The sequence below is a fragment of the Acinonyx jubatus genome, chromosome E3, assembly GCF_027475565.1.
Source record: "Acinonyx jubatus isolate Ajub_Pintada_27869175 chromosome E3, VMU_Ajub_asm_v1.0, whole genome shotgun sequence".
Classification (NCBI taxonomy): Eukaryota; Metazoa; Chordata; class Mammalia; order Carnivora; family Felidae; genus Acinonyx; species Acinonyx jubatus.
Window position 1 is genome coordinate 7,842,566 of NC_069398.1, and position 26,906 is coordinate 7,869,471.

Sequence of the window (26,906 nt, forward strand, 5' to 3'; positions counted from 1 at the left end):
AAAGGTTTTTAATGTTTTGTTTTGTTTTGTTTTTTTTAATTTTTTAGGGGTGCCTGGGTGGCTCAGTCGGTTGAACGACTGACTTCGGCTCAGGTCATGATCTCACGGTTTGTGAGTTCGAGCCCCACATCAGGCTCTGTGCTGACAACTGGGAGCCTGGAGCCCGCTTCAGATTCTGTGTCTCCCTCTCTCTCTGCCCCTCCCCCGCTCATGCTCTGTCTCTCTCTGTTTCAGAAATAAACATTAAAAAAAAATTTTTTTTAACATTTATTTATTATCGAGAGACAGAGAGAGATAGAGCATGAGCAGGGGAGGGGCCGAGAGACGGGGAGACACAGAATCCGAAGCAGGCTCCAGGCTCTGAGGTGTCAGCACAGAGCCCGACGTGGGGCTCAAACTCACAAACCACGAGATCATGACCTGAGCCAAAGTCGGGTGCTCAACTGACGGAGCCACCCCTGTTTGTTTATTTTTGAGAGAGAGTGGGAGGGAGAGCCAGGGAGGGGCAGAGAGAGAGAGAGAGAGAGAGAGAGAGAGAGGGATCATGAGGATCCAAGCAGGCCCGTGCTGTCAGTGCCGAGCCTGATGCGGGGCTCGAACTCATAAACCGTGAAATCATGACCTGAGCCAAAGTCAAGACACTTAACCAACTGAGCCAGCCAGGTGCCCCTGAAATCAGATTTTTTTTTTAAAGGCCGCACCTAATTCAAGAGAAAGGGAGAGAGGGAGAAAGAGAAACAGCATGTGAAAGCCTGCCTGAAGGCCAGATGTCACCACAGTGGAGTGGTGGCTACTGGTGTTGAGACGGTTCCAGGACCCAGAGGGTGGGAGTGCATGACGATGATGCTACGTCACTGTGGAAAGGCTCACCTGGGTTCATCGTGACCGCTCCAGGACCAGTGGGATGGCGAACATTTTAAAAGTCTTTATCCTAGTGGATAAACAGTTTTTAACCTTATTTCGGTCTTGGTCCTCCTTGAGAGCCTAATAAAAACTATAGATTTCCCAGGGTGCCAGGCTGGCTTAGAGGAGTATGCGACTCTTGATCTCAGGGTTGTAAGTTCAAGCCCCACGTTGGGTGTAGAGATTACTTAAATAGGACTTTAAAAAATTAAGTAAAACCTATCGACTTCTTTAGGCAAGAGTTCATATTACATCCTCATAAGGATAACTGCAAGCTTGGCTTATAATTTCTTTGCGTGCACAGACCTCTTGACGTGCCTTATAGACATCAGTTAAAGACCCAAGTTTTTATCCAGAAACCACAGCTCTTCAGAGTGGCTCAGTCCCCAGAGGTTTACTGTACTCTTCAATGCTGCGGTGTTCAACCTGTCGTTTTAATCCTGTCTCTGTTTGCAGTCTTGCAGACTTTTCCAAACTCAGGCATTCTTCCCCTTTAGCTTTGAACTAGATAATTAACACTTGTCATTTCACGTGATGCTTAAACACAAACCAAAGTGTATCTGTGTGGACCGGGCACAGGAGTTGGAAAAGGGAATGAGTCTCCTCCCCCAGTCCTACCGACGTTCCCCCACCCCACCCCCAGCGTCCTCTCTGAGGCCTTCCAGACCGGGGGCGGGGGGGGGGGGGGGGGACGGGACAGCAGGCTACAGGGACGTTCTCAGTTCTCATGTGTGCTTACTTGTGCAGGAACTCAGAGCCAGCAGAGCCTCTCACTGCTCCTGCCATGGGCCGAGTTTATACAGAACATCTGTAAACATCCTTGGGAACGCTGTGCTCCCAAGAGGCCTTCAGTCATTGCCAGTGCAGGAGGGTGTGTTGACCCACACCTTGGAAGTTCAGGGTTTGAACTGCGTTTTATCCCTGAAGAGCACTTTCTTCCCCTGAAAGTGCTGTTTTCCCTCAGGGAAGTGACCCAAATGCAGACAGAAATAGCAGAAAAGATCAACTGAATTTGGTTAAGATGTGGACTCTTTTCTCTGTTCGCTTTCACATTTTGGATTTAGGGGAAGCTGAAACTAGCAAAATTCCCAAGATGTAATCCAAGTCCATGCCGTTTCTAGTTTGTTAAAGACAATCATAAGACAAAGGTAGTAACCACCTCAGCTTCTCAAAATACGACTTAAAAATATGCTTTAGGGTCACCTGGGTAGCTCAGTTGGTTGAGCGCCCAACTGCGGCTCAGGTCATGATCTCACTGCTTGTGAGTTCGAGCCTCGCGTCGGGCACTGTGCTGACCGCTCGGAGCCTGGATCCTGTTTCGGATTCCGTCTCCGTCTCTCTGCCCCTCCCCTGCTTGTGCTCTCTCTATCTCAAAAATAAACATTAAAAAAAATTTTTTTTAATTTTAAAAAACATGTTTTATTGATTTATTTTTTTCAGTTTATTTTTTAATTTATTGTGAGAGACAGAGAGAGAGAGCAAGCAGGGGAGGGGCAGAGAGAGACAGACAGACAGAATCCTAAGCAGGGTCTGCTCAAACTCATGAACCACAAGATCAGGACCTGAGCCGAAGTCAAGAGTCCGACGCTCCAACTGAGCCACCCACGCGCCCCAAAAGTACATTTTAGATGTCAGCGTGTGGTTTGTTTTCTCTCAGGAGAAATAAACTTTCAGATCGGGTAAGCTGGGAACGACTGGTACCTTCTAGTTTTAAAAGGCTAATTGGTGAGAAACTAATTTCAGTACAAAGTTGTCATTTCTCTGCAGATTACTCGCAAGTGCGTGCAGTGGCCTCATTCTTAACTCCCAGCTGCAGTTTGGTCCCTCCAGCTGCTCACTAGACCATCCTACTTGGGAGTCGTGTCATCACCTCGAACTCACCTTTTCTAAAATTCAACTTAACCTTCTCTCTGAGGCTTGCTGAAGGGAACCTCTCTTCCTCCCCAGCTCTGACACCTGGCCAGCATCTTTGGTCTTTCTTCTCTCTCGTCCCCAGAGCCTGTAAGTTATTTCTTTAACAGCCCTCAGATAGCATCGATCCCTTTCTTTATCACTTGTCATTCTTGTGCTGTTTTCCCTCTTTATCCCCTCAGTCCCAGAAGTGATGAAACATTTTACTTCTAGGATGTCCTAGCCCGGCCCTCCTTCCTGAGATTTATCATCCTCTGGCACCGCTTTGCTGATCCCATTGCCTCTGAAACCTTTCTCTTCTCCCATTGGCCCACCTCTCATTACCTAGGTACACACGACCCCATATCAGACCGGTAGTTCTGGGTCACTCACTGCTCCCCACGAAGGCACTGAGTCCAGCCCATCTTTCCTGACCCCTCCCCTGCCCCTCCTTCACTTGGGATCTTTCCTCTGACACTGAATCCTGATGAGATCCTGAATGTACCTAGAAGGCAAGCCCAGTGCCCAGCTCGTAGGAGGTGCTCAGTTAATAGCAGTGGTTCAGTTGTTTATTTCCTGGGATAATGGCCCCCTCGTAGCAGTTGTTTAATCAATATTAGCCAGATAAAGGAACTACCTTATGCAAATGATTCCTTTTTCTAAAAATCTGCATAAGATCTCCCACTTAGCAATGTGAAGGGACTGCCTATAGGAAAGCACTTAGGAATTTTTTTAGTGTTACTAAACATACAACTAATAAGTAAATATGATCAGAAATGATTTAGAGTTTGTCATTAAGAGTATTTATTTGAACTCTTTCTTCCAAAAAGAACAGCTTTTTTTAAGATTAAAAAAAATTGGTTTTTTTTAGTTTATTTTGAGAGAGAAAAAGGGTACACTCTCCACACTGACAGTTGGAGCGTGATGTGGGGCTTGAACTCACAAACCGTGAGGTCATGACCCGAACTAAAATCGAGTCAGACGCTTAACTGACTGAGCCACCCAGGCACCTCAAGATTTTATTTTTATTTATTTTTTATTTTTATTATTTAAGTTTATTTATTTTGAGAGAGAGAGCCCAGCAGGGGAGGGGCAGAGAGAGAGGGAGAATCCCAGCCAGGCTCTGCACTGTCAGCACAGAGCCTGACATGGGGCTTGAGCTCAAGAACCATGAGATCATGACCTCAGCTGAAACCCACAGCTGAAACCCACTGAGCCACCCAGGCATCCCATCCCCCAGATTTTATTTTTAAGTAATCTCTGCACCCATCGTGGGGCTCAAGCTCACAACCCTGAGATGACGAATAGCATGCTCCAGGGTGCCTGGGGGCTCAGTCCGTTGTGCGTCTGACTTCGGCTCAGGTCACGATCTCATGATTCATGGGTTCAAGCCCTGCATCGGGCTGTGTGCTGACAGCTCAGAGCCTAGAGCCTGCTTGGGATTCTGTGTCTCCCTCTCTCTCTGCCCCTCCCTCACTTATGCTGTGTCTTCTCTCAAGAATGAGTAAACATGGGGCGCCTGGATGGCTTAGTCGGTTAAGCGTCCAACTTTGGCTCGGGTCATGATCTCACGGTTTGTGGGTTCGAGCCCTGCATCGGGCTCTGTGCTAACAGCTCAGAGCCCGGAGCCTGTTTCTGATTCTGTGTCTCTCTCTCTTTATGCCCCTCCCCAACTCATGTTCTGTCTCCCTCTGTCTCAAAAATAAATAAACATTAAAAAAATTTTTTTTTTTTAAGAATGAATAAACATTAAAAAAAATTTTTTTTTTAAATAGTAGCATGCTCCACCAACTGAGCCAGCCAAGTGCCCCAAAAACAACAGTTTAGGCTTATACAGAAGGTGGTCCCCCTCTTTACTATAATTTATTATTGTGAATAACAGTATGAATGTAATTATTATATTTTAAAATTTTATATTTTATATTTAATCCTTTAATTTTATATTTATCTTTACCTAATTGTCTTTTTAGTACTGATGAGGACCTTTATTCCACTTTAACACTGAGTTTAAAATTTAGCTGTGTTTATTGTTGGAGTTTAAAATCACCCACTAGTGTTGTGTCAAAGGGAATACAATATATTTTTTACAATTTTATATGTGTTTTTGTAATTATTATAATATACATTTTTATTAAAAACAATTTGGTATATACAGAAAACCAAAATAATCACGACCCTCCCCCACCCAGCATACCCAGACCCACTACAAATACTTCATTGTATTTTCTTCTGTCTTTGTTTATAGATGTGCTTGTTTATTTTAATACTTATTTATTTTTGAGAGGAAGAGCAAGTGAGGGAGGAGCAGAGACAGAGAGACAGAATCCCAAGCAGGCTCCATGCTGTCAGTCCAGAGCAACACCAAGACTTGAACCCACAAAGCCTGAGATCGTGACCTAGCCAAAACCAAGAGTTGGAGGCTTAACCGACCGAGCCACCCAGGTGCCCCTATAGATTTGCTTATTTAGACTATAGTAGTCTAAGGGTGCCTGGGTGGCTCAGTCGGTTGAGTGTCTGACTCTTGACTTCAGCTCTGGTCATGATCTCACAGTTCATGAGATAGAGCCCCAGGCTCCACACCGTCAGGGATTCTCTCCCTCTCCCTCTCTCTGCCCCTCTCCTGCTTGCACATTCTCACGCTCTCTCTCTTTCAAAATAAATAAACATTCATAAATAAATAAGTAAAATATGGTATTCTATAAGCATAATATGTCACTCAATAAAAGATAAGATTCTCATGACTGTATTTGAAAATCAGGCAAATTGCTACCCTATATGGTTTACTCACCACATGTCAGGCTCTGTAGGATCAGATACTTCACTTGCATTCTCCTGTTCAATTCTTAAACCTCCCAGTGGGGGTAAATGCTATTCTTACGCGCACACACACATACACACACACACGCACACTTAAACACGAGGAAGCTGAGACTCCCAAGAAGTCCAGACCCTACAGCTAGCGAATGGCAGAGATTTAGTAAGAACGCAGGCAACCCTACTGCAAAAACAAGAGCCCTTCTCTACATGATCGCTGTGGGTGACGGAGAGTGATTTACTACTTCCTTTCTCTTCACAGTAGTGAGATGGAGAAACCCTTACTCACCAGGGCCTCCACTGTCTTAATACCAGGAGTAGTGTGAATAGTCATTGCATTAACCCCTGTTTACACCATACACCGTCCCTGCCACTTTACTTTCAACCTCTCTGATCCTCACAAGAAACCTTGGCGGTTTTTATACTGTTAACTACCATTTCACAGTTGAGAACACAGGGCTCAGAGAGCTCAAGTAACTTGTGCACAGTCACAGAGCAAGCGACTCTAACTCCATGGTGTCCTGCACCGTCCTGCCTCTCAATAAAACAGTCTCCTAAGACCCGGATGAGAACGAGAAGATGGTCCTCTGCCATTTGCTTATTAGCGACATTGGCATGTTTCTGTGGCACCCGACTGGCCAGATCCAGAGGGCATGATGTGTGTTCGGGTTGAGTTGGGAGGAAAGGGTATATTGAGCCTCTAGGGAGTTGACCTGGCACAGGGCACCTCACAAAATAAGGCTTCACTCACTTCTTGGTACTGTACCTGTGGGAGCCTCTGAAATCACATGTTTATGAAATAAACATAAATAATTATCTACTGGGAAAACATTTGGATAAAAAAAATGCATTATTTACATGAAGTACATCTGTTATTGCCAACTTCAGACATTTAACTGACCCAAGAAGCTGTGTTTTTTTTTTTAATGTTTATTTCTTTATTTATTTTGAGAGAGAGTACACAATTGGGGGAGGGGGACAGAGAAAGAGAGAGGAGAGAGAGAATCCCAAGCAGGCTCCATGCTGTCAATGCAGACCCCAATGTGGGGCTGCATCTCATAAACGGTGAGATCATGACCTGAGCTGAAATCAAGACTTGGACACCCAACTGGCTGAGCCACCCAGGGACCCACCCCCCTCCACCAAGAAGTTGCTTTATGTAAAATCATACACAAGAAAGGACTTTAGAAATGTAATTAAGAACACTGAGGCCAGAGGAATTACATTTTCCAAGTAAGTTAGTGAAAGAGAAGGATCTAGAATTCCCCACTGTCACCAAGTCCCCTGAACTTTCTATTGCATTATTTTGCTTCACCTAATTTTCAGAAGTATGACAGGGCAGAAAGAAATTCAGTAGGTTTATTTGGTTTCTGGAATGTGAATTTTTAGAAGTCAAATTGATCACATTTAAAAATGAGCTTTAATGGGGCCACCTGGGTGGCTCAGTCAGTTAAGCATCCGACTCTTGGTTTCAGCTCAGGTCATGATCTCATGGACATGGGATCAAGCCCCATGACTGTGCTCTGCGAGGAGCCTGGTTGGGACTCTCTCTCTCCCTCTTGCTCTCTGCCCCTCCCCCACTCATGCTTTCACTCCCTCTCAAAGTAAACAAAATGTAAAGAAAAACATTTATAAAAACCAGCTTTAACAGAACGGCAGTAATCTCAAACCCTTGTCCTAATTCTGTTGCCTTTTCTTTTCTTTTTTTTTTTTTTTTCTAGATTTAATGATGCTTTGGAGCAGTTTCCTAAGTCTGAAATTTTCTGTGCTTGTGAACCCCAGGATTTTCTAAGAGATGGAGGGGCCTGCACAGTACGATCTGAACAAGATGACCCATGAGGAAGGTGACCCTCTCAAGAGCACCACCCCTCAGATTTCTGTTAGTGAATTTTCATGCCACTGCTGTTACGACATCCTGGTTAACCCCACCACCTTGAACTGTGGGCATAGCTTCTGCCGGCACTGCCTAGCTTTATGGTGGGCCTCTTCGAAGAAAACAGAGTGTCCAGAATGCAGAGAAAAATGGGAAGGTTTCCCCAAAGTCAATATTCTCCTCAGGTAACGCTCGGTCCATATCGGTAGCCCATACAGCTTGCGCACTATGCTTTGTCTTCATGGGAGCAGCCATGTTTGAGAAGGCCAGAGGCGCAGGGCCGACCCCCACTGTCATTCTAGATCTGCTGGCCTGGGAGTCGGGGGGCTCAAGGACCTGCAAAGCCAGACTTCCTTCCTCACAGGTGACCGTGATTTGTTTGTGTTTATTTATCATAAAGGAAAAAACAAATTCTGGTTATCAGACCATTGCTTGTAATGCTTTGTCCTATAACACTTTTTATCGATTTGTATCCGCTGAGAACACCCCAGGTCTCATAGAGAAAATGGCGTCACCGCACGACTCTGTACGAATCGGTTTGCTGCTGATTTTCATAATCTTTGATAAACTCTTCCAGTTTTCATATCAGTAGAGATGGTCTCCCGTGTATAGCTTCACACAACAGATGGCAAGACCTTTCAGAGAGAGGGTTCCTTTCTGCTTGCATGCATATTGCACCTGTCACGTCTTCGAGCCTAAAGTCCTTGCTTTTCTTCTGTTGCCTTCCTGATACTAACAGAGTACCAGAAAGTTCCCTGAAAACGTTAACCTAACATTCTCTTTTTCATGCGAGATACGTTGACAAGCGCTTTGCTCTCACCTCTCAGCCTGGGGTACCTGCAGATTGATCTTAAATTGAAGGAAGGTTCTCTGATTATGTGTAATTGAAAACGAAGACAGCTCCACTTGTTTTCTGGAATCAATGTTGAATAACATCAGCAATACATAGATAACCTTCATTTGTTTATATTCTTTTTAAAAAATGAGAGTGTTTACTGATAAAGATCCCTTTGCCCTCCCCCTCCCCATCTTACACCACGTCCTTCCTTTTCCCCAGAGTCATTTCAGTCATGCCTCTGTTGTGATTTCCTTCAGAATTTTAACGATACTTTTGTACCTATGTGTGCCAGCAGGAAATGCAAGTATTTCCTCACATCAGTGGGGTACTATCTATAAGGCTCCACAGTTTTGTTTTGTTTTTTAATTTTTTTTAATGTTTATTTATTTTTGAGAGACAGAGTGCATGCGGGGGAGAGGCAGAGAGAGACAGAGAATCCGAAGCAGGCTTCAGGCTCCAGGCTCCTAGCTGTCAGCACAGAGCCTGACGTGGGGCTCGAACCCACGAACTGTGAGATCATGGCCTGAGCCGAAATCCGAGCACTCAAGCGACTGAGCCACCCTGGCGACCCCATCGTTTATTATTTCCGCTCAACAATATGTATGTCTTAAATTTATCCATCTCGATACAAATGATATCCAGTAAATTCATTTTTAAAACTTTGTAACATTCCATTGTGTGAATAGACCATAATTTGACTGTTTCTCTAACAGTGGACACATCGGTTGTTTCCAGTCCTTTTTGGTGTTACCAACCGGGCCATAGTCAGTCTTGACCATTGTTCTAAAGTGCCTGTATGTTGTTAAATATTGACTGTTAGTTTTATTTTAGCCTCTAACCATCCTAAGTGTATTTAGTCAAACAACTGTCACGTGATTTTTTTTCCTATTCTTCATAGGGATGCCACTGAAAAATTATTTCCTGATGCCATTAGAATGCGATTTGAGGACATTCAGCAGAATAATGACATAATCCAGAGTCTTGCAGCCTTTCACAAATACGGGAATGATCAGGCTCCTTTGGCTACCAACACAGGCCGAGTGAATGCACAGAGAGGTGGGGGATTCTTTTCCGGAGTGCTCACCGCTTTAACTGGTGTGGCAGTAAGTGTACCGCTGTGTTTCTCTGCCCCCTGACCCACTCCCAGTTTTCACTGACATCACTTCTGTGGAAATTGATAGCTTACCTGTATGTGGTCATTCATTGCATGCATTTGACATCCGCTGGGTCAGATGATTCTTCAGGGAAGCTGTGTACTCAAGTAGGCAATATAATATTGAGGGCCCAGTTCTTCTTAGCTTCGTTCCATTCATCCTCTTCCTCACCCCTGCAATAGTCACCGTGATTATTCCCATCCCATTTGTCCATTTCTATTATTTTGGTTTTAATGTAAGCTCTATCCCCAGCATGGGGCTTGAACTCACAACCCCGAGATCAGGAGTCGCATGTTATACCGACTGAGCCAGCCAGGTGCCCCAGTTATTCCCATTTTAGAGGTGAGGGAACAGATGCAGGAAGGTGTGAGAACTGGAATCCGAGACCGTGTCTACCTGGGTGGTTGAGTCTTGAGCATAGCCCTTTACTAACATCTCACACGGAGACTGTTTTATTCTTGGTTCCCTGGTACAAAAATTTATTATTATTATTATTTTAATGTTTATTTATTTTTGAGAGAGAAAGACACACACACACACACACACACACACACACACAGAGACTGAAGCAGGCTCCAGACTCTGAGCTGTCAGCACAGAGCCTGATGTGAGGCTCGAACCCATGGGCCACGAGATCATGGCCTGAGCTGAAGTCAGACACTTAACTTAACACCCGGGCGCCCCATGCTACACAAATTTAAAGGTTACAAATTTTCCAGTAGAAAAGGCACAGGAGGCAGTTATGCTGGCCAGGATGTTGGGGCCCAGGGTGCTGCGCTCCCAGATGCTCTATGCCGAGTCCTGTTCCCATCTCTGTTCCCTCACAGCCCCACAACCAGCAGAGACAGGGGCCCACCTGGAGTTCTCCTCCGCAACTCTCGGTGCCAGTGGTTCCTTGTACCGACTCGGCGTCGTTCCCGTCAAGCTCAGCCTTCCCTTCCCCACCCCACACTCGTGAGAAGCTGGCTTCTCTGACCTTTCTGTGTCTTAAGGCCTCTGTCCCTTGTCCCCAGGTGGTCCTCCTCGTGTATCACTGGAGCAGCAGGGAATCTGAGCACGACCTCCTGGTCCACAAGGCTGTGGCCAAATGGACAGCAGAAGAAGTGGTCCTCTGGCTGGAGCAGCTGGGCCCTTGGGCCTCTCTCTACAGAGACCGGTTTTTATCTGAAAGAGTGAATGGAAGGTGAGACGCTGGCTCTTCTGACGTGTCATTGACCTTTTTGTAAGCTGCTTTACTGAGTCATAACCCACATACTATGAAATTCACCCATTGAAAGTGTCCAATCCATGTCGTTTAATGTATCCACAGACATGTGCAGCCATCACCACAGTCTAGTGTTAGGACATTTTCATCACCCCAAAAAGAAAGCTCTTACCCTCCCCTCTTTGGTCCTCATGCCCCCTCCCTCATCCCCAGGCGACCACCATTCTCCTTTCTGGCTCCATGGATTTGCCTGTTAGAGTAATCCCTGTAAACGGAATCCTTTAGTGTCTGGCTTTTTCACCTTGCCAGAGCATTTTCAAGGTTTATCCAAGTTGTCACATGGGTCAGTGCTTCCTTCGTCTTTTTTTTTTTAGTGTTTATTTATTTTTGAGACAGAGAGAGAGAGAGAGAGAGAGACCGAGCGAGAGAGGGGCAGAGAGAGAGAAGGAGACACAGAATCCGAAGCAGGCTTCAGGCTCTGAGCTATCAGCACAGAGCCCGACGTGGGGCTCAAACCCACGAACCTCAGGATCATGACATGAGCCAAAGTCAGACACTTAACTGACTGAGCCACCCAGGCACCCCTAATCCTTCCTTCATCTTTATGGCTGAGCAGTATTCCCACTTGTGGCTACGCTGCACTCGAGTACCCATCCTTCAGTCGTTCGGGTTGCTCCGTTTGGGGGCTCTCACGAACAGAGCTGTTCTGATCCTTTGCATGTGGGTTTTTGTGTAACCCTGTGCTTCCGAGGGCCCGTGCATGTCGGCCCGAGTGCCGTTGCTGGGGCCTGAAGTCACCTTCTGTATTTCCCTTCTTGAGGAAATGTCACACCGCTCCCCAGAGCAGCCGAACCATTTTATGTGACTGGCATTTTGTGTGTTGCTTCTGAATTAGAAAAGAACCATGTATTTTTTTAGTTATTTTAAAATTAACATAGAACTGTAGGGTATGGAAGTGAAATACCCTCATAATTCTACTCTCCAGAGAAAACCACTGTTAGCATGTTTCTGAACATCTTTCTGGATTTTCTTCCACGTTTATACAGAGATACACATAAGTGTATATTATTTGTTTAAACTGGAAATACAACCGTATTAAACAGATCTGTGATTATAGGTACACATACGTATACATATGTACGTACGTATGTGTGTGTACTAGAGTCTCTTTAGTTGATCTCACCAAGGCACGTCTGGGCTGTTTCCTTTTTCCTGTCCCAGACAATTCCAAGCAGTGTTGTAGCAAATGCCCTGATACAAGGAATTCCAGGATGGGATTGCCAGGCTATGGGCAGGCCTGCCTCTGCCCATTAGCATGTCCCCATGCCCCCTTCCAGAACACTGACCATCTTTCTTGGGCTCTTTCCTTCCTTGGAGGGACTGTGTAGGGAGAGTATAGTGTGCCACGCAGTGCGGAGAACAGCCACTCCTGCTAATCTGCTTGTTTCAGATGCACCATCCAGGCCCCTGCCTGCCCACCTCACACCCCAGTCACATTTTCCCCCCGAACTGAACTTTCAACTCTTAACTCTCCTTTGGGAAAGCCACACGCTCCCAGATGAGTTGTCTGCTTTTTGTAAGAATTGGCGCCTCCCCGAATTGCGGTTAAAAACATTTTTGTTGTCTACCTGGCTGATACATCTTTGCCTCATTGCCTTCCTTCCAGAAGATGGATTCCTAGAACTGGAATTTCCACGTCAAAGGAAATAAGCCTTTATAACTTTGATCAATGTTTCCAAATCACCCACGAGAGGACATCAGTTTACATCCCTCCCCCAGTGGTTGTGTGCCTGCTGGGTCTCCGCTTGCTGGTGCACAGGGGTGGTTTTAACGATTGGCTCTTGTGGAGTCAGAGTCATATTTTCCAATGGAAGGGACCAGATAAGGGATCTACAAATATTTTTATTAAATTACAACCCCAAAACAGCTACTTTTTTTCTTCTATTTATTTACTTATTTATTTAGAGACAGTGTGATCGGGGGACAGACAGAGAGAGGGGGAAAGAGGGAAAATCCCAGGCAGTCTCTGCACCATCAGCACAGAGCCCGATGCTGGGCCTGAACTCATGAAATGTGAGATTGTGCCCTGAGCCAAAACCAAGAGTCAGACATTTGGCCGACTGAGCCACTAAGGCGCACCCCCACCCCCACCCCAGAACAGCTCCTGTTCGAGTCATCACATTTTATTGGATTTCTTTCCAATTTTTTTCTATATGTTACAGAAATATATATAATTTTATGTGGAATATTATATTCTATGTAAAATATATACTCCATTTTTCTTTGCAAAACAGAGTACCCTGGGAGAACTCAGCTGCTTAGCTGAAAGATCAGAAGTTAGGAGCAAAACAGACCGGGGTGTGCCTCGGCCGAGCCACTCTATTCCTCCAAACCATTTTGTCATGCACGTAATGCTCATAATTCCACCTATTCTGCAGAATTGTTTAGCGGATTGGTGACAGTTTGTGGAAGTACTTTCAGAGACTCACTAACAATTAACAAGCATTCAGTAGTTTGCTGTTATTACTGTTACTTCATATACCAGGTATCTTGCCTTACCGGAAGCCCGAAGTATTTGTGTTGATAGGTTGGAACCCTGGGTGTGAAGAGTTGGCTTCCGGTGTATAATCTCACAAGAAATCTACTGCTCCCCTCCCCCCCAACAGGTTGCTTTTAACTCTGACAGAGGAAGAATTTTCAAGGGCGCCATATAACATAGAAAACAGCAGCCACAGAAGAGCCATCCTCCTGGAACTGGAGCGTGTCAAAGCACTGGGGGTGAAGCCCCCCCAGAATCTCTGGGAATATAAGGTGAGCCCTTTGTTTATTTATTTTTAATTGAAAAAAGTAGAGAGAACGGCCCGTCCGTCATCTCCGTGCCCGCTGCTTAGGAAAACCGCAGACACAACTGAAGCCCCCGGCTCCCCACCCTCTCTAGCGGAACCATGCTCCCGCAGCTGAGCCAGGCGCCCTTAGTGGGCGCATTTCCCTCCTTGGACTACGGGTCTGTACACGCAGGCGCTAGGAGCCCTCAGCCTGAACGTGAGAGGCATGAACTGAGCATGTCCTTCTGCAAGCAGCTTTGAGCGTTGACCTCTCTGGCTCCAATTCACGCATTTTCTCTTTTGAGCGTATCTTAGTTCGTGCATATTCCTGTCCATGCACACGGAGGTTGTTGCCGTTAGAAACAGTGCCGCTGTGGAAATTCTTGGGGAGTTTTTATACTTTATGGTTGTATACTGAAGCAGGGGATTAGTAGTTCACAGGTAATAGGCATCTTCAGCTTTATGAGGTACTGATAAATTATTCTTCGCTCTGACTGCACCAGCTGATTTCTCCTTCACAAAGAGTTAGCAAATGCTGTGCTATAAAATGAATATTTTTTTAATTATAAGATACCTGGAATGTGCCGACATGGCAAATTTCTGCATTTGCATGGAGAAAAGTAATTACACATAACCAGTAAGTTCACGGGAGAAAACGCTCACTCATAATTAAAGACGTGTAAACTGAAACAACCAGATGGCATCGTTTTCACCCATGTTACTGTCAAGGATGAGAGAGCATTACGATACGAAGAAAAAGACACTCGTGGGTGTGGTGGGTGCTAAATTGACGCAGTCTCCTTGTAGAACAGTTTGTCAATAAGTGTTCAAATTCAAACCGCACCTGCCCTGTGATCTGCTGTTTCACTTCTTTGCACCTGGAACACAGGCGGCATGGTGGGGGGTGGGGGGGCGGTCAAGGTGAAGAGCAGGGCTAGGCGCCTGACTGCCTGGGCTGCTCGCTGGGCTTCTCCAGGACACGCTGGCTGTGGGACACCAGCAGGCACCCGGGCCTTGTGTGCCCATCTGCTCCTCGGTAAATGACTTCACAGAGTGACAGTCGCAGTGAGAGCTGAAGTTTGAGCCCCAAAACGTCATTAAACAAGACGTTCACTGCAGCGTCGTTGGTAACAGCAGCACAAAGAAACCAAGCGAAGTGCCTGTCACCAGGACAGGTTCCATAAATTGGGCCCACCCAACATGGGTCCACTGCAGAAGGTGGTGACGCTGGTGTGCTAATAAGGAACGATGCCCATGTTGTATTGTTAACTGAAAGTAGGGAAAAGCACATTGGAAAATCCACACGTGTACGTATCTGTATGTTATATGCACAGAATGTGTCTGGAAGGATACGCAGACTGTTACAGTATTTTCCTCTACGGATTGAGACTTGGATGGAAGAGAGAATTTTATGTGTCACTTAACACATTTCTGTGCCATTTGGAAAACATTGTGTTTACTATGTACACGTATTATCTTAAAACCCAAAAAAACATTAGTTTCAGAAATTTTGACAAATGGGCTTGGAGGTCCTTAGGTAGGTTTGTTGTTTTTTGTGTTATCGCTGTTATTTGTTTAATTTTGGAAAATCCCTGCTTTTATCATAAATTACCCATTTTGTTTATGCAGTAAACTCTGGGCTTTTTGTAGCCAATATTAGCCCTCTGGTAGGTTTTTAGTGTCTGGCAGAACATTCGTGGGGCACACATCCAGCGATGACCCTCTATTTAAAAAACATAAAAGTAATCTTAGCATTAACCAGAGCAAATGGGCACGTGATTCCGCACCCAGTGTGAAAGCAGGCAGAATCTTATCAGTGGGCTCCTTCGGCTCTTCTGTGCCACCAGCCCCTCCCTGCGGGTGGTCATTTGACAATTAGGCAACTAGCCAAAAGGCCGAGAGGTGTGTGATAAGATTCCTCCAACCCTAGTGCCTGGTGCAATTCCTGTTCTCATTAGACGGGAAAGAGACTGCTCCCCATTGAAGTGCCTCCTGGTAACCACCTTACTGGGTGGTTGTTTTTCCTCCTTATCTGATAGGAAATAGCCAAGCACTCACCGCCTCAGCACCCACCCTGACGCCAGACCTACAAATCCATAACCTGGTCTTCTCCCTTTCTCTTGTACTAACCATGATGTGGTTGGACACATGCAGACTTTATTTCTGGGACCGGTGCTCCGAGAGAGCTTGCATATTCAGCAAGAGCAGGATTGCCCCCAGGGCAACGATAGGCGTGGAATACACAAGTCTCCCGTAATACAGGAGTTGCAGCCCCCTCTAAAAGACCACAGTACATAAACAGATTTATAGTATATCTGTGTTGTTAACATTTCATGGGGGCAGGATTATGGGGAAAAACAAAAAGTTTTTAACAGATTTCTTAAGGGCTGATTTAAAAAAAAAAACAGGTTGGGAAACACTTTTGATAAAGAACTACCCCCTATTTCTCATCTAAGTTAGGAGGCAAAGATATCTTTAGAAGTTAGGTTTTTGAGGGGGACACCTGGGTGGCTCAGTCGGTTAAGCGCCTGATTTCAGCTCAGGTCATGATCTCACTGTTCTTGAGTTCGAGCCCTGCGTCGGGCTCTGTGTTGACAGCTCATGACCTGGAGTCTTTTTCAGATTCTGTGTATCTCTCTCTCTCTCTCTGCCCCTCCCCCACTCATGTGCGCACACATGCTCTCTCTCTCTGTCGCAAAAATAAACCTTAAAAAAATTTTTTTTAAGTTACATATATATTTTTTTTTAATTTCAAACACACACAATAACAGGATAAGAGTACAAAACTACCATGTACCCTTACCAGCTATAACAACTTATGGCCATGTTCATTTCAGTGATAACCTCCACCTCCCGCCCCTGACTGTTTTGAAAATCTAAGATATCTTATTTTCCCATAGGTAAGTATTTCATTGGGAATCTCTAAAAAGTAAAGACTCTTTTAAAGACAAAACTGAATTCTCTGATATCAGGTAACTTGTCGGTATTCAAATAGACCACATCTTTTCTTCTTCCAGTTGACGTGTTCCAAACAAGGTCTGCATTTGGTTATTATGTGTCTTAAGTCTCTTTTACTGTCTGGATTCTCCCTCCCTTTTTTTGTCACCCTGCATTTATTTGTTGAAGAAACCAGGTCATTTTGTTCCGTAGTTTGCCCACATCTTAAATTTTGCTCATTGTCCCTCTGCGGTGTCCCCTGACAGGCTCCTCTGTCACCAGACACGTAATGTGTCCTGTACATCCCATAATTCAGTAGGGAAATCTAGCGGCTTGCATTGGTTTAGGTATTTTGACAAGACTGCTTCATAGCTGGTGGCATCTTCTCCCATTAGGAGGCTCAGCATGGCTAATTGTCTCTCTCTCTCTCTCTCTCTCTCTCTGATGGTAGCAGCCACCATGATCGTTCATCCTTTGCCTGCAAAATGGTGATTCTGTAATTCTGTCACTTCTTCATGTGTTAGCTAAGTACGTCTAAAAAAATTAAATTTAAAAAAAAAGGAAAATTTCACTCAGCAACCATTTTGATTACCCTAAGCACAGTTTATACAGAAAGGTCAGTTAAATGCTTGATTCTTTCCCTTTATTTACCAGTTTGATAATAATGATTTGGTTCTCTGTTACCTAGATAGGTAACCAGTTTCTTTCTTTAGGATCATTATTAACTAAGGATTTTAAAATTCTTGATATGTTTGAATACCTTTCAGTAATTACTCTAATTGATGCTCAGATTGTCCCATATTTTTGGAGTATAAGTCTCCTGAAATTATTTTGTGTTCTTTTTTTTTAAGATTTATTTTTTTAGCATTTGTTTGTTTTTTGAGAGAGAAAGAGCAAGCGAGCACACAACAAGGGAGCGGCAGAGAGAAAGGGACAGAGGATCTGAAACAGGCTCTGTGCTGAGAGCAGAGAGCCCAGTGCAGGGCTCAAACTCATGCCCCACGAGATGGTGACCTAAGCTGAAGACAGATGCTTAACCAATTGAGCCACCCAGATGCCCCTGAGCTTTATTTTGAGAGAGAGGGAGAGTAGGGGGATGGGGTAGGGAATGGGGGTGGGGAGAGAGAGAGAGAATTCCAGACAGGCTCCACACTGAGTGTGGAGCCCCACGTGGGGATCGATCCCACGGCCCTGAGATTGTGACCTGAGCTGAAATCAGGGTTGACGCTCAACTGACTGAGCCACCCAGGCACCCCTTGAGTCTATTTTTAAAATGTAACATTTGAATTGAGGTATAATGTACTTGCCCATGAGTCCTTTTGACATGACCTCAAAAGTCTGATACTTTTTAAGTTTTTATTTAAATTCCAGTTAACATACAGTGTAATATTAGTTTCAGGAGTACAATACTTGTGATTCAACATCTCCATACAACACTTGATACTCATGATAAGTATGCTCCTTAGTCCCCATCACCTGTTTCATGCACACACACAGACGCGCGCACACACACACACACACACACACACACACACACCCGTAACCATCAGTTTGTTCTCTGCAGTTAAGAGTCTGTTTCGTAGTTGGCATCTCTCTCCCTACCCCCATTTGCTTGGTTGGTTTTTTTCCTTCAGTATGAGTGAAATCATACGGCATTTTGTCTTTCTCTGACTGACTTGTTCGTTCAGCGTAACACTCTCTAGTTCAATTTACGTCATTGCAAATGGCAAAATTTCATTCTTTTTTACAGCTAAGTGTTATTCCATTGTATATACGCATCACATCTTCTTTATCCATTCATCAATAAGTGGACACTTAGGTTGTTTCCATAATTTGGCTATTGTAGGTCATGCTGCTATAAGCATTGGGGTGCAGGTATCCCTTCAAATTAGTATTTTTGTATTCTTTGGGTAAATACCTAGTAGTGCAATTGCTGGATTGTAGGTTGGGTAGTTCTGTTTTTAAGGAACTTTTCTTTTTGAGGAACCTCCATACTATTTTCCAGAGTGGCTGCACCAGTTTGCATTCCCACCAGCAGTGCGAGAGGGTTGTTTTTTCTCCACATCCTTGTCAACACCTGTTGCTCCCTGTGTTGTTGGGTTAGCCATTCTGACAGGTGTGAGGTGGTATCTCATTGTAGTTTTGATTTACATGTTCCTGATGATGAATGATGTTGAGCATCTTTTCATGGGTCTGTTGGCCATCTGTATTTCTTCTTTGGAAAATGTCTGTTCAAGACTTCTGCCCAATTTTTAATTGGATTGTTCGTTTTTTGCATCTTGAGGGTTTTTTTGTTTTTGTTTTTGTCTTCTGTGTTTTGTTTGTTTTCAGAGTGAGCTAGCACATCAGCGGGGGAGGGGGGCGGCAGAGGGGGAGAGAGAGTCTTAACCAGGCTCCACATCCAGCACAGGGCCCACTGACTGAGAGGTCATGACCTGAGCCGAAATCAAGAGTCAGGCACTTAACCAACTGAGCCACCCATGTGCCCCTGGGTGTTGAGTTTTATAAGTTTTTTATACACTTTGGATACTAACCCTTTATCAGATATGCCATTTGCAAATATCTTCCCCCATTCTATAGGCTGCCTTTTAGTTTTGTTGATGGTTTCCTTCACTTTGCAGAAGCTTTTTATTTTGATGTACTCCCAATAGTTCATTTTTTATTTTGTTTCCCGTGCCTCAAGAGACATATCTAGAAAAAGTTGCTATGGCTGATGTCAGAGAAGTTACTGTCGGTGTTCTCTTCTAGGATTTTTATGGCTTCGGGTCTCACATTTAGGTCTTGAGTCCATTTTGAATTTATTTTTGTGTGTGGTGTAAGAAAGTGGTCCATTTTCATTCTTTTGCGTGTTGCTATCCAGATACTTTCTTTCCTTATGTGACAGATGTTCAAGTTATTCTTGTACCTTTTCTATCCCAGACCTGAAATCAGCCATTTCATAGGTTGGGCCTTTTTAAAAAACCTTTTTGCTATAGAATTTCAGGTGCATGCAGAAATAGAAGAGTATACACCTGTCCAGCTTCAGTGAGTATTGACTAGTGGCCATTCTTATTTTTACACACCCCTCCACCCACTCTTACACACCCCACACACCCGCAATGCATGGGGTTATCTTAAAGCATAGCCAAGCATCATATTATTTCACCCTGAAATACTTGAGTGTAAATCTCTGAAGAGAAGGACTCTTTTCTTAACATTTAACAGTAAGCTATTAATAGCATCAAATAAGTTGAATGTGTTTTAACAGTTTCACTGAGCTGCAGTTAACATACACATATTTCAAATGTATAATTTGATAAGTTTCTGTAAATTCCAGTATAATTAAAGTACATTGTTATGTTAGCTTCAGTGATCGTGATTCAACGATTCCGTGCATTACTCGGGACTCATCAAGATAAGTGTACTCTTTAATCCCCATCCTGCTTCACACACACCCCCCCCCCCCGCCCACCCCCCGCCTCTCGTCACCATTAGTTTGTTCTCTGCAGTTAGGAGTCTGGGTTGTCTCTTTTTTTCTTCGTTTGTTTGTTTTGTTTCTTAAATTCCGCATATGAGTGAGATCATTGGTATTTGTCTTTCTCTGTGTGACTTAATTTCACTTAACATAATACCCTGGAGGTCCATCATATTGTTGCAAATGGCAAAATCTAATTCTTTTTTATGGCTGAGTAATATTCCATGGTGTGTATATACACCACATCATCTTTCCGCATTCAGCAATTTGGTAAGTTTGGACATACTGCACACACCTGTGAAATCATCACCACAATCAAGCTAACAAACATACTCATCTGTCCCCAAAGCCACCTCCTGCCCCTCTGTGATCCCTGCTCCCCACCCCTCCCCATCAAATAAAGTACGCGGTGCTAATGTGGAAAACTGGTTCCGTTTTCTCTTTCTCTTGAGCATCTTGTTATGTGCTTATTTTATTGTATCTTCCTTGGTGAAGTGGCCATTCATATCTTTTGGCCATTTTATTTGATGCTTAGTAGCACCAAGTAAACAGAATCGTCTGAAGTTACTTTTACAATCAGGAAAAACATAAATACACGTTCTTTGTAGCAAAATTGACCAAAGTGATGAAAATGAAAATAAATGGCCCATAATCCCACCTGAGAGCCAGACATGGCTAATGTTGCATTTTGCTCTGTCGTCTTAGACAATTTTTTTGTGCGTAGTTTAATTGTGCTTTTGTTTATGTATTCATTCCACAAATCTTTATATCTGTTGTGAGCCAGGTGCTGCTCTAGGAAGGGTCACGAAAGAGGCCTGGTTTGTGTGGGGCTGACACCGCAGAGATCGGATTGCCACATGTCTTGGAATCCTTTTTTCACCTAACACTGTAACAAGAGCATCATCCAAAAATGCCCATATTCACTTTTCAATGGGCTGCGTGAACTCTGTGCTGAACATCCACTGTAACTTCATTACTTAGCTCTCAGATTTCACTTTTTCTCTCTTACAGTGCAGCACGAAACATTTTGTGCATAAAGCCTTCTGTATTTCTGATTTCCTTTTAAGCGGTGCCCACTAATACATTGGTTAAATTGAACATTTTGAAGACTCTTTGATACATTTTACAAAATTGTTTTCCAAAAAAGTTGGGTTTTCCTAGCAGCGCCTGGGAGTGTATGTCTCAGCACCCCCCTACCTCCCCCACACGCACACACCAAAGCCATGGAGAAGGATTGGGTCTTTATTAAATAGAGCCCGACAGATTGATTCCTTGGCCTCTTCTTGCCACCCATTCATTCATCCATTCATTCACTGTGCAAACCACACACAAAAGCTGAAGGCAAAGGGCGTGAGACTGTGGAGGGAGCATGGGTGGGGAGCTGGCTGCCGTGGTTGTGATGTGACCCCACGCTCGCCTTGTCCTCTGCAGGCGGTGAACCCAGGCAGGTCCCTGTTCCTGCTGTATGCCCTCAAGAGCTCCCCGAGACTTGGTCTGCTATACCTCTACCTATTTGACTACACAGACACCTTCCTGCCCTTCATCCACACCATCTGCCCCCTGCAGGAAGACAATTCTGGGGAGGACATCATCACCAAGCTTCTGGTAGGTCTGCACAGTGCCTTGAATGGCACTCCTTGGTGCGGTATGGAATTGGAGACGGGGCTGTAGCTGTCACAGAAGAGCCAATGACGCCCAGCCTTCATTTGTTTTTTGCAAGGAGAGCCCCTCCAAAAGAAAATCAAGCAGAACTTCCCCACTCCCAGAAGCCTGTTTTATTTCCTGCATTGCGTAACAAGAAGGCTACCCTCTGGACTTGAAATATTTACGGGGGGAAAAACCGGCATCGCTTTTGTTATAAAAGAAGATAGAATAAGTTCAGATTGCCTGAGGGTTAAATTTATGGACCTTCCAGCTTGGTGGTCTGTCTCGAAGAGGATCCCCGAAGGATGATCATTTGTCCCACTGCAAGGGAGGGTTAGCATCCATCCTGGGGGCCTCAGAAAAGTAAGCCATTGTCCAGCTCACTGATGGGAGTGGTCACCTCAGCTGACCATAGGCCCCTGGCAGAGATAGGTACCCACATTGGCTTTTGTGTCTTCAGAATTGTTGGTGGATCCCACTTGCACAGGGCTGTCTCTGTGTCTGCTTGGTCATTGCAGGGTACTGTCCTTTGCATTGCTGCTCTTGGGGCAGTCCCTCTGATCTATTTAAATTAAAAGTCACATGGATGTAGGAAGCATCGTGTATGATCTACACCCATAAATGTTAAAATAATTTCTAGGGGTGCCTGGGTGGCTCCCTCGGTCACGCATCCGACTCTTCATTTCAGCTCAGGTCACGATCTTGGCAGTTCATGAGATCAAGCCCCGTGTCGGGCTCTGCACTGACCACATGGAGCCTGCTTGGAATTCTCTCTCTCCCCCTCTTTCTGCCCCTCCCCAGCTCACACATGCACACACCACGTTTTCTCTCAAATAAATAAACTTAAAAAAAAAAAAAAAAAAACTACGAATTTCTAAATCTCCAAAAACCCTTTTTAAAATACTAAAGTCAGGTATCTGCCTGACTTGAGCCTTGGATGTAGTTGAAAGCCTGCTAATTAGCCCTTAGGCATAGTGTTTGCCTAATTACCCAGTTTCCTGCTATTACCTGCCCTCTCTGGACTGGGAGAACAGAGACCCCACCTCTTACCTTTCCGTTGTCACAAGCCTCAACAACCCCTGTGCTCATGAGGCTCACTTTCTTCTTGGGATACTTAGTATCTGCTCCATAGTGCACAGTCCTGTTACACTTCCGTAAGCCTTCTGGATGCCTCGATGAGTTGTTTAAATGCTCTGGTTTATTATCTGCTAATAACTGTAGTGAGTTTTTTATTTTCCCCAAAATTACTTTTTCAAAGTGTATGTTTAATTTTCCCATGATCTGTTATCCTACCACAGCAAAGATGTTGAATTTAGGAAATCGTTTGAGCTACCCATGCAGTGATGAAGAAATTTTAAAACTGGTTAATTTCCATTCATTGCAACGTCATTATTTATTTTTTTTATTTTATTTTTTAATGTTTATTGACTTTTGAGAGAGAGAGAGACAGAGACAGAAGCATGAGTGGGGGAGGGGCAGAGAGAGGGAGACACAGAATCCGAAGCCGGCTCCAGGCCCCGAGCTGTCAGCACAGAGCCTGACGCAGGATTCGAACTCAAGAACCATGAGATCGTGACCTGAGCTGAAGTCGGATGCTCCACTGACTGAGCCACCCTGGCGCCCCTGCACCCTCATTATTTATAACTCAGGCTTCGGAGTTTTTTTACTTTTACTTCTGAGCTTCCACAGTTCCATAACCAGCATCTCTGTTCGGCTTCCTCAGTAACATTTATGCAGTATAAGATTCTTAAAAGGTGAGTCGATGGGTGGAAAATTTCGTGTTATGTTGTTGGATATCTGTGTGTTTTAGTAAATGTGAAGTTCACCGTGATGACTGCAGTATAGTCTATAAGAGTCAATCCTAATGATTTTTTGTGTCCACCTTTTGCTTACTTTTGTTATTCTAAAGGATCTAAGAGAGCCCACCTGGAAGCAATGGAGAGAATTCCTTGTCAAATACTCCTTCCTTCCATACCAGCTGATTGCTGAATTTGCTTGGGACTGGCTGGAGGTCCATTACTGGACATCACGTTTTCTCATCGTCAATGCCATGTTACTCTCGGTTCTGGAATTATTCTCCTTTTGGAGGATCTGGTCACGAAGTGAACTGAAGTAAGTGTGTGTTTACACTGGAGGTGGCAGGAGCAGCAGGCACTTCTGAGAAAGCGGTCCCAGGCAGTAGAAGAGTCCTCTTGATGACGCAGACGTGAAAACACTCCTTGCTCTGATTTGTAGATGTGGCTTAAGCAGCAGATGGGAAAATTTCCTCGTGTCTGGGGGCGGGGGGGGGGGTGGGTTTGGACAAGTGTGTCTCCATTTATCTTCTCCCCGTGTAAGAACATACCATGTCATTCCCGGGGGTGGGGGTGTGTGTGAAGGGTTTGATGAAGGAATACGTAAGTGAGGAGAAGTGGGTGCTTTATGGAAAGGGGCAGTAGGGTAGAGCAGAAGATCTGGTGAGGAATTCTGTAGGCATGAGTTCTAATCCTGCTGTGCCGTCAGCCGGGACACTAATAACTTCTCTAGATTAATGCATAAAATGAGAGTTGGGCCGGGACTCTTGGTTGCAAGTGCCTCTTGGTTGGCTTTCCTTCCTTTTTTTTTTTTTTTTTAAGTTTATTTCTTTATTTTTGAGAAACAGAAAGAACAAGCAGGGGAGGGGCAGAGAGGGAGAGAGAATCCCAAGCAGGCTCGACACTGTCAGCCTGGACCCTGACGCGGGGCTTGAACTCACGAACTGTGAGGTCAGGACCTGAGCTGAAACCAAGAGTCAGACACTTAACGGACTGAGCCACCCAGGTGCCCCTAAATTGGCTTTCTTAAAAAGAGAAATGCCCAGTCAAGGCTTCCCGCATGGCTGGACCCAGAGACCCAAATGCTGTCATCAGGACTCGCCCTCTCCCTCTCTTTGCTGTGTTGTTGTTCAGCCTCAGCTGACTTCATGCAGGGCCCTTAGTCACTCCGGGCATACATCTGAGCAGCTCAGCAACCCTGGTGGAGAGAGGGCTCTTCTTTCCCCGTAGCACTGACAGTCGGGCGGGGGGGGGGGCACACGCTCCTTTGCTCTGATTGGCCCAGCCTGGGTCACATGCCCACCCAGACCTCCCACATGATGCAGAGTCATGCCAGGCTCTCCTTATCCAGGCTCAGGACCTGTTCTCACCCCCCAACCAAGGGCTGGCTTCATCAGCCCCACCGAGACCACATGGCAAAGAATGAGGAAGGAGGCCCCCAGAAGGAAAACTCAGAAGGCATTTCCAGAAGAAAGGGGGTGGCTCCTAGACAGGTAGAAGTAACACAGCCCCACACCAGCATCGCACCGGCCTTAAACATCCCGTGACTCAAAGAGTTCTTGGCCTCGTCAGTCAGTAACAGCCCTATAAATAGTTCCAAAAACCTGACAAGAATCTCCTATTGGTTCGTTCATGCACAGTTAGTTGAGCCCCCGCTCTGTCCCGGGCTCTCTGCTGGGCACTGCAGATGTTTTGGTAAAGAAGACAGTCTGGGGGCACCTAGGTGGCTCAGTTAAGCGTCTGACTTCAGCTCGGGTCATGGTCTCACGGCTCATGGTTTTGAGCCCCGTGTCAGGCTCTGTGCGGACAGCTCAGGGCCTGGAGCCTGCTTCGGATCCTGTGTCTCCCTCTCTCTCTGCTCCTCCCCCGCTTGTGCTCTTTCTCTCTCTCAAACATAAATAAACATTAAAACAAAAAACAAAAAGAGAAGACAGTCTGGACCCTGACGGCCTACAGCCTCACAGAGAAACCGTGTCTGTAAGATACATACAAGTGCGACACAGCGATGAAGCAGGTGGGGCTGTGCTGGGGGGTCCTCACCTGGTGTGGGGCTGCCTCCTGGGGGTGGAAGATGGGTCGGTCAGGCAGAGGTGCGTCTCAGGCCCCAGGGGAGAGGAAGCAATGTCAGCGCAGCACAGGCAGCCAGGCTGTGCATCAGGATAAAGGCCCGGCGTCCGAGCACTTGGGCGTCGTCACGAGGGACCCCGTCACGAGTCCACCTCTCAGAGGCTTCTCTTCTTTTTACAGGACTGTGCCTCAGAGGATGTGGAGCCATTTTTGGAAAGTATCAACACAGGGGCTTTTTGTGGCCATGTTCTGGCCCCTCATTCCTCAGTTTGTCTGCAACTGTCTATTTTACTGGGCCCTGTACTTCAACCCAATTATTAATATCGATCTTGTGGTCAAGGAAGTCCGACGGCTGGAAACCCAGGTGTTGTGACTGGCAGTGCCCAGGCTCTGAAGGATTCTTCCAGCTCCTCGACATGTGCGCACCGATGCTCGAGTAGGGGGCGGGGGGAGTGGACTTCCTGTTTCTCCACCCTGCGAACAAGGTGCTGCTTTGTCAGGCTACAACCAGGTCCTCTGTCCCTCTGCCTGCGGCATCATGGCAGCGGGGACTGACATCCCAGAGCTTGGCTGACACAGCGACAGCACCTCTCCCCCCAGCCGCCCTCCTCACAGGGACTTGGGAGGCCCCGTCCACCGGGGCTGTCAGGGACTTGGGGTCCCCAGAGGATGCAGTCTGGTGACTTCAGAAGGCTGCTGGGTCAGCAGTCCCGCTTGCCCTGACCTCAGTGACGGACAGAGGCTCCCAGGGCGAGTTGGCAGCACAAGGCTGAGCCTGAGACCAGGCTTGCTGGGGCCAGGCCTGTCCTCTGAATCAAATTTAGGAAAACGGGAAAAGATTTTGTCATAGGCACAGACAGTTGCGCATAAAAAATACGGAGGAAAAGCCCAAATCCGATGGACGATTCTGTATTATTAAAGAGGTGGTAGGCTTTTCAGATGGAAGCCTCTAAAAGGGTTCGAGACGGAGTGGTGGTCAGACTGTCGTCAGTGTTCTCTGCATTTAATCACTGCAACTTTGGATCCCTAACTCCCAGGGGGGTGTCGAGGACGAAGTCAAGCAGTAACGGAGGGTCATTCTCATCAGGCCGCGCTGCCTCAGTGCCACTTAAAATTACTGTGTGGGGGTTTATATGGTTGGTTTTCAGGAATTTAATCTGTAAAATCCAGGAGAGCCCTTATGTTCAATGAGGAAACATTTTGTACTTTGACCTCACACTGTATTCTCTTATTGTCCTGTTCTGATGTATAAAACAGCAAGGTATAATTACACCAAGTGCTGTAGTTGTAAATATGAATAAGATGAGGCAGGGCCCTTATTTCTTTCTGGTATGAAGACATCAAGTGTGAATTTGAGCCATCTGAAGATTGGCTCCAGAGGTAAGTTTTGTGACTCTGTGAACCACTCGTTACTCCTTTGATCTTTGAAGATTTCACTCAAACTTTGCATCTGAAAGTTTGAAGAAATCACTTGAAAGTAAAATAAAGATTTTTATATAGATAAAAGTTC

The 26,906-nt window shown here is 45.4% G+C and overlaps 1 protein-coding gene across 9 annotated transcripts in view; it reads left to right on the plus strand.

Annotated features, from left to right (window-relative positions):
* Positions 1–26,906, plus strand: part of BFAR (bifunctional apoptosis regulator) — a 34,070-nt gene extending 7,164 nt beyond the window's left edge. For 3 of the 9 annotated variants that reach the window (XM_027043205.2, XM_027043204.2, XM_015067242.3), the window contains exons 2-8: positions 7,329–7,665; positions 9,217–9,421; positions 10,486–10,655; positions 13,343–13,487; positions 21,324–21,497; positions 23,446–23,648; positions 25,577–26,906. In XM_027043205.2, the coding sequence (XP_026899006.1) occupies positions 7,403–7,665; positions 9,217–9,421; positions 10,486–10,655; positions 13,343–13,487; positions 21,324–21,497; positions 23,446–23,648; positions 25,577–25,769 (1,353 nt within the window). In that variant the 5' untranslated portion in view covers positions 7,329–7,402 and the 3' untranslated portion in view covers positions 25,770–26,906. Of the gene's footprint in view, positions 1–1,671; positions 1,775–5,869; positions 5,930–7,328; positions 7,666–7,916; positions 8,919–9,216; positions 9,422–10,485; positions 10,656–13,342; positions 13,488–21,323; positions 21,498–23,445; positions 23,649–25,576 lie in introns of those variants that run through there. The other 6 variants (XM_053213591.1, XM_027043206.2, XM_015067243.3 and 3 more) reach the window with 5 other exon arrangements.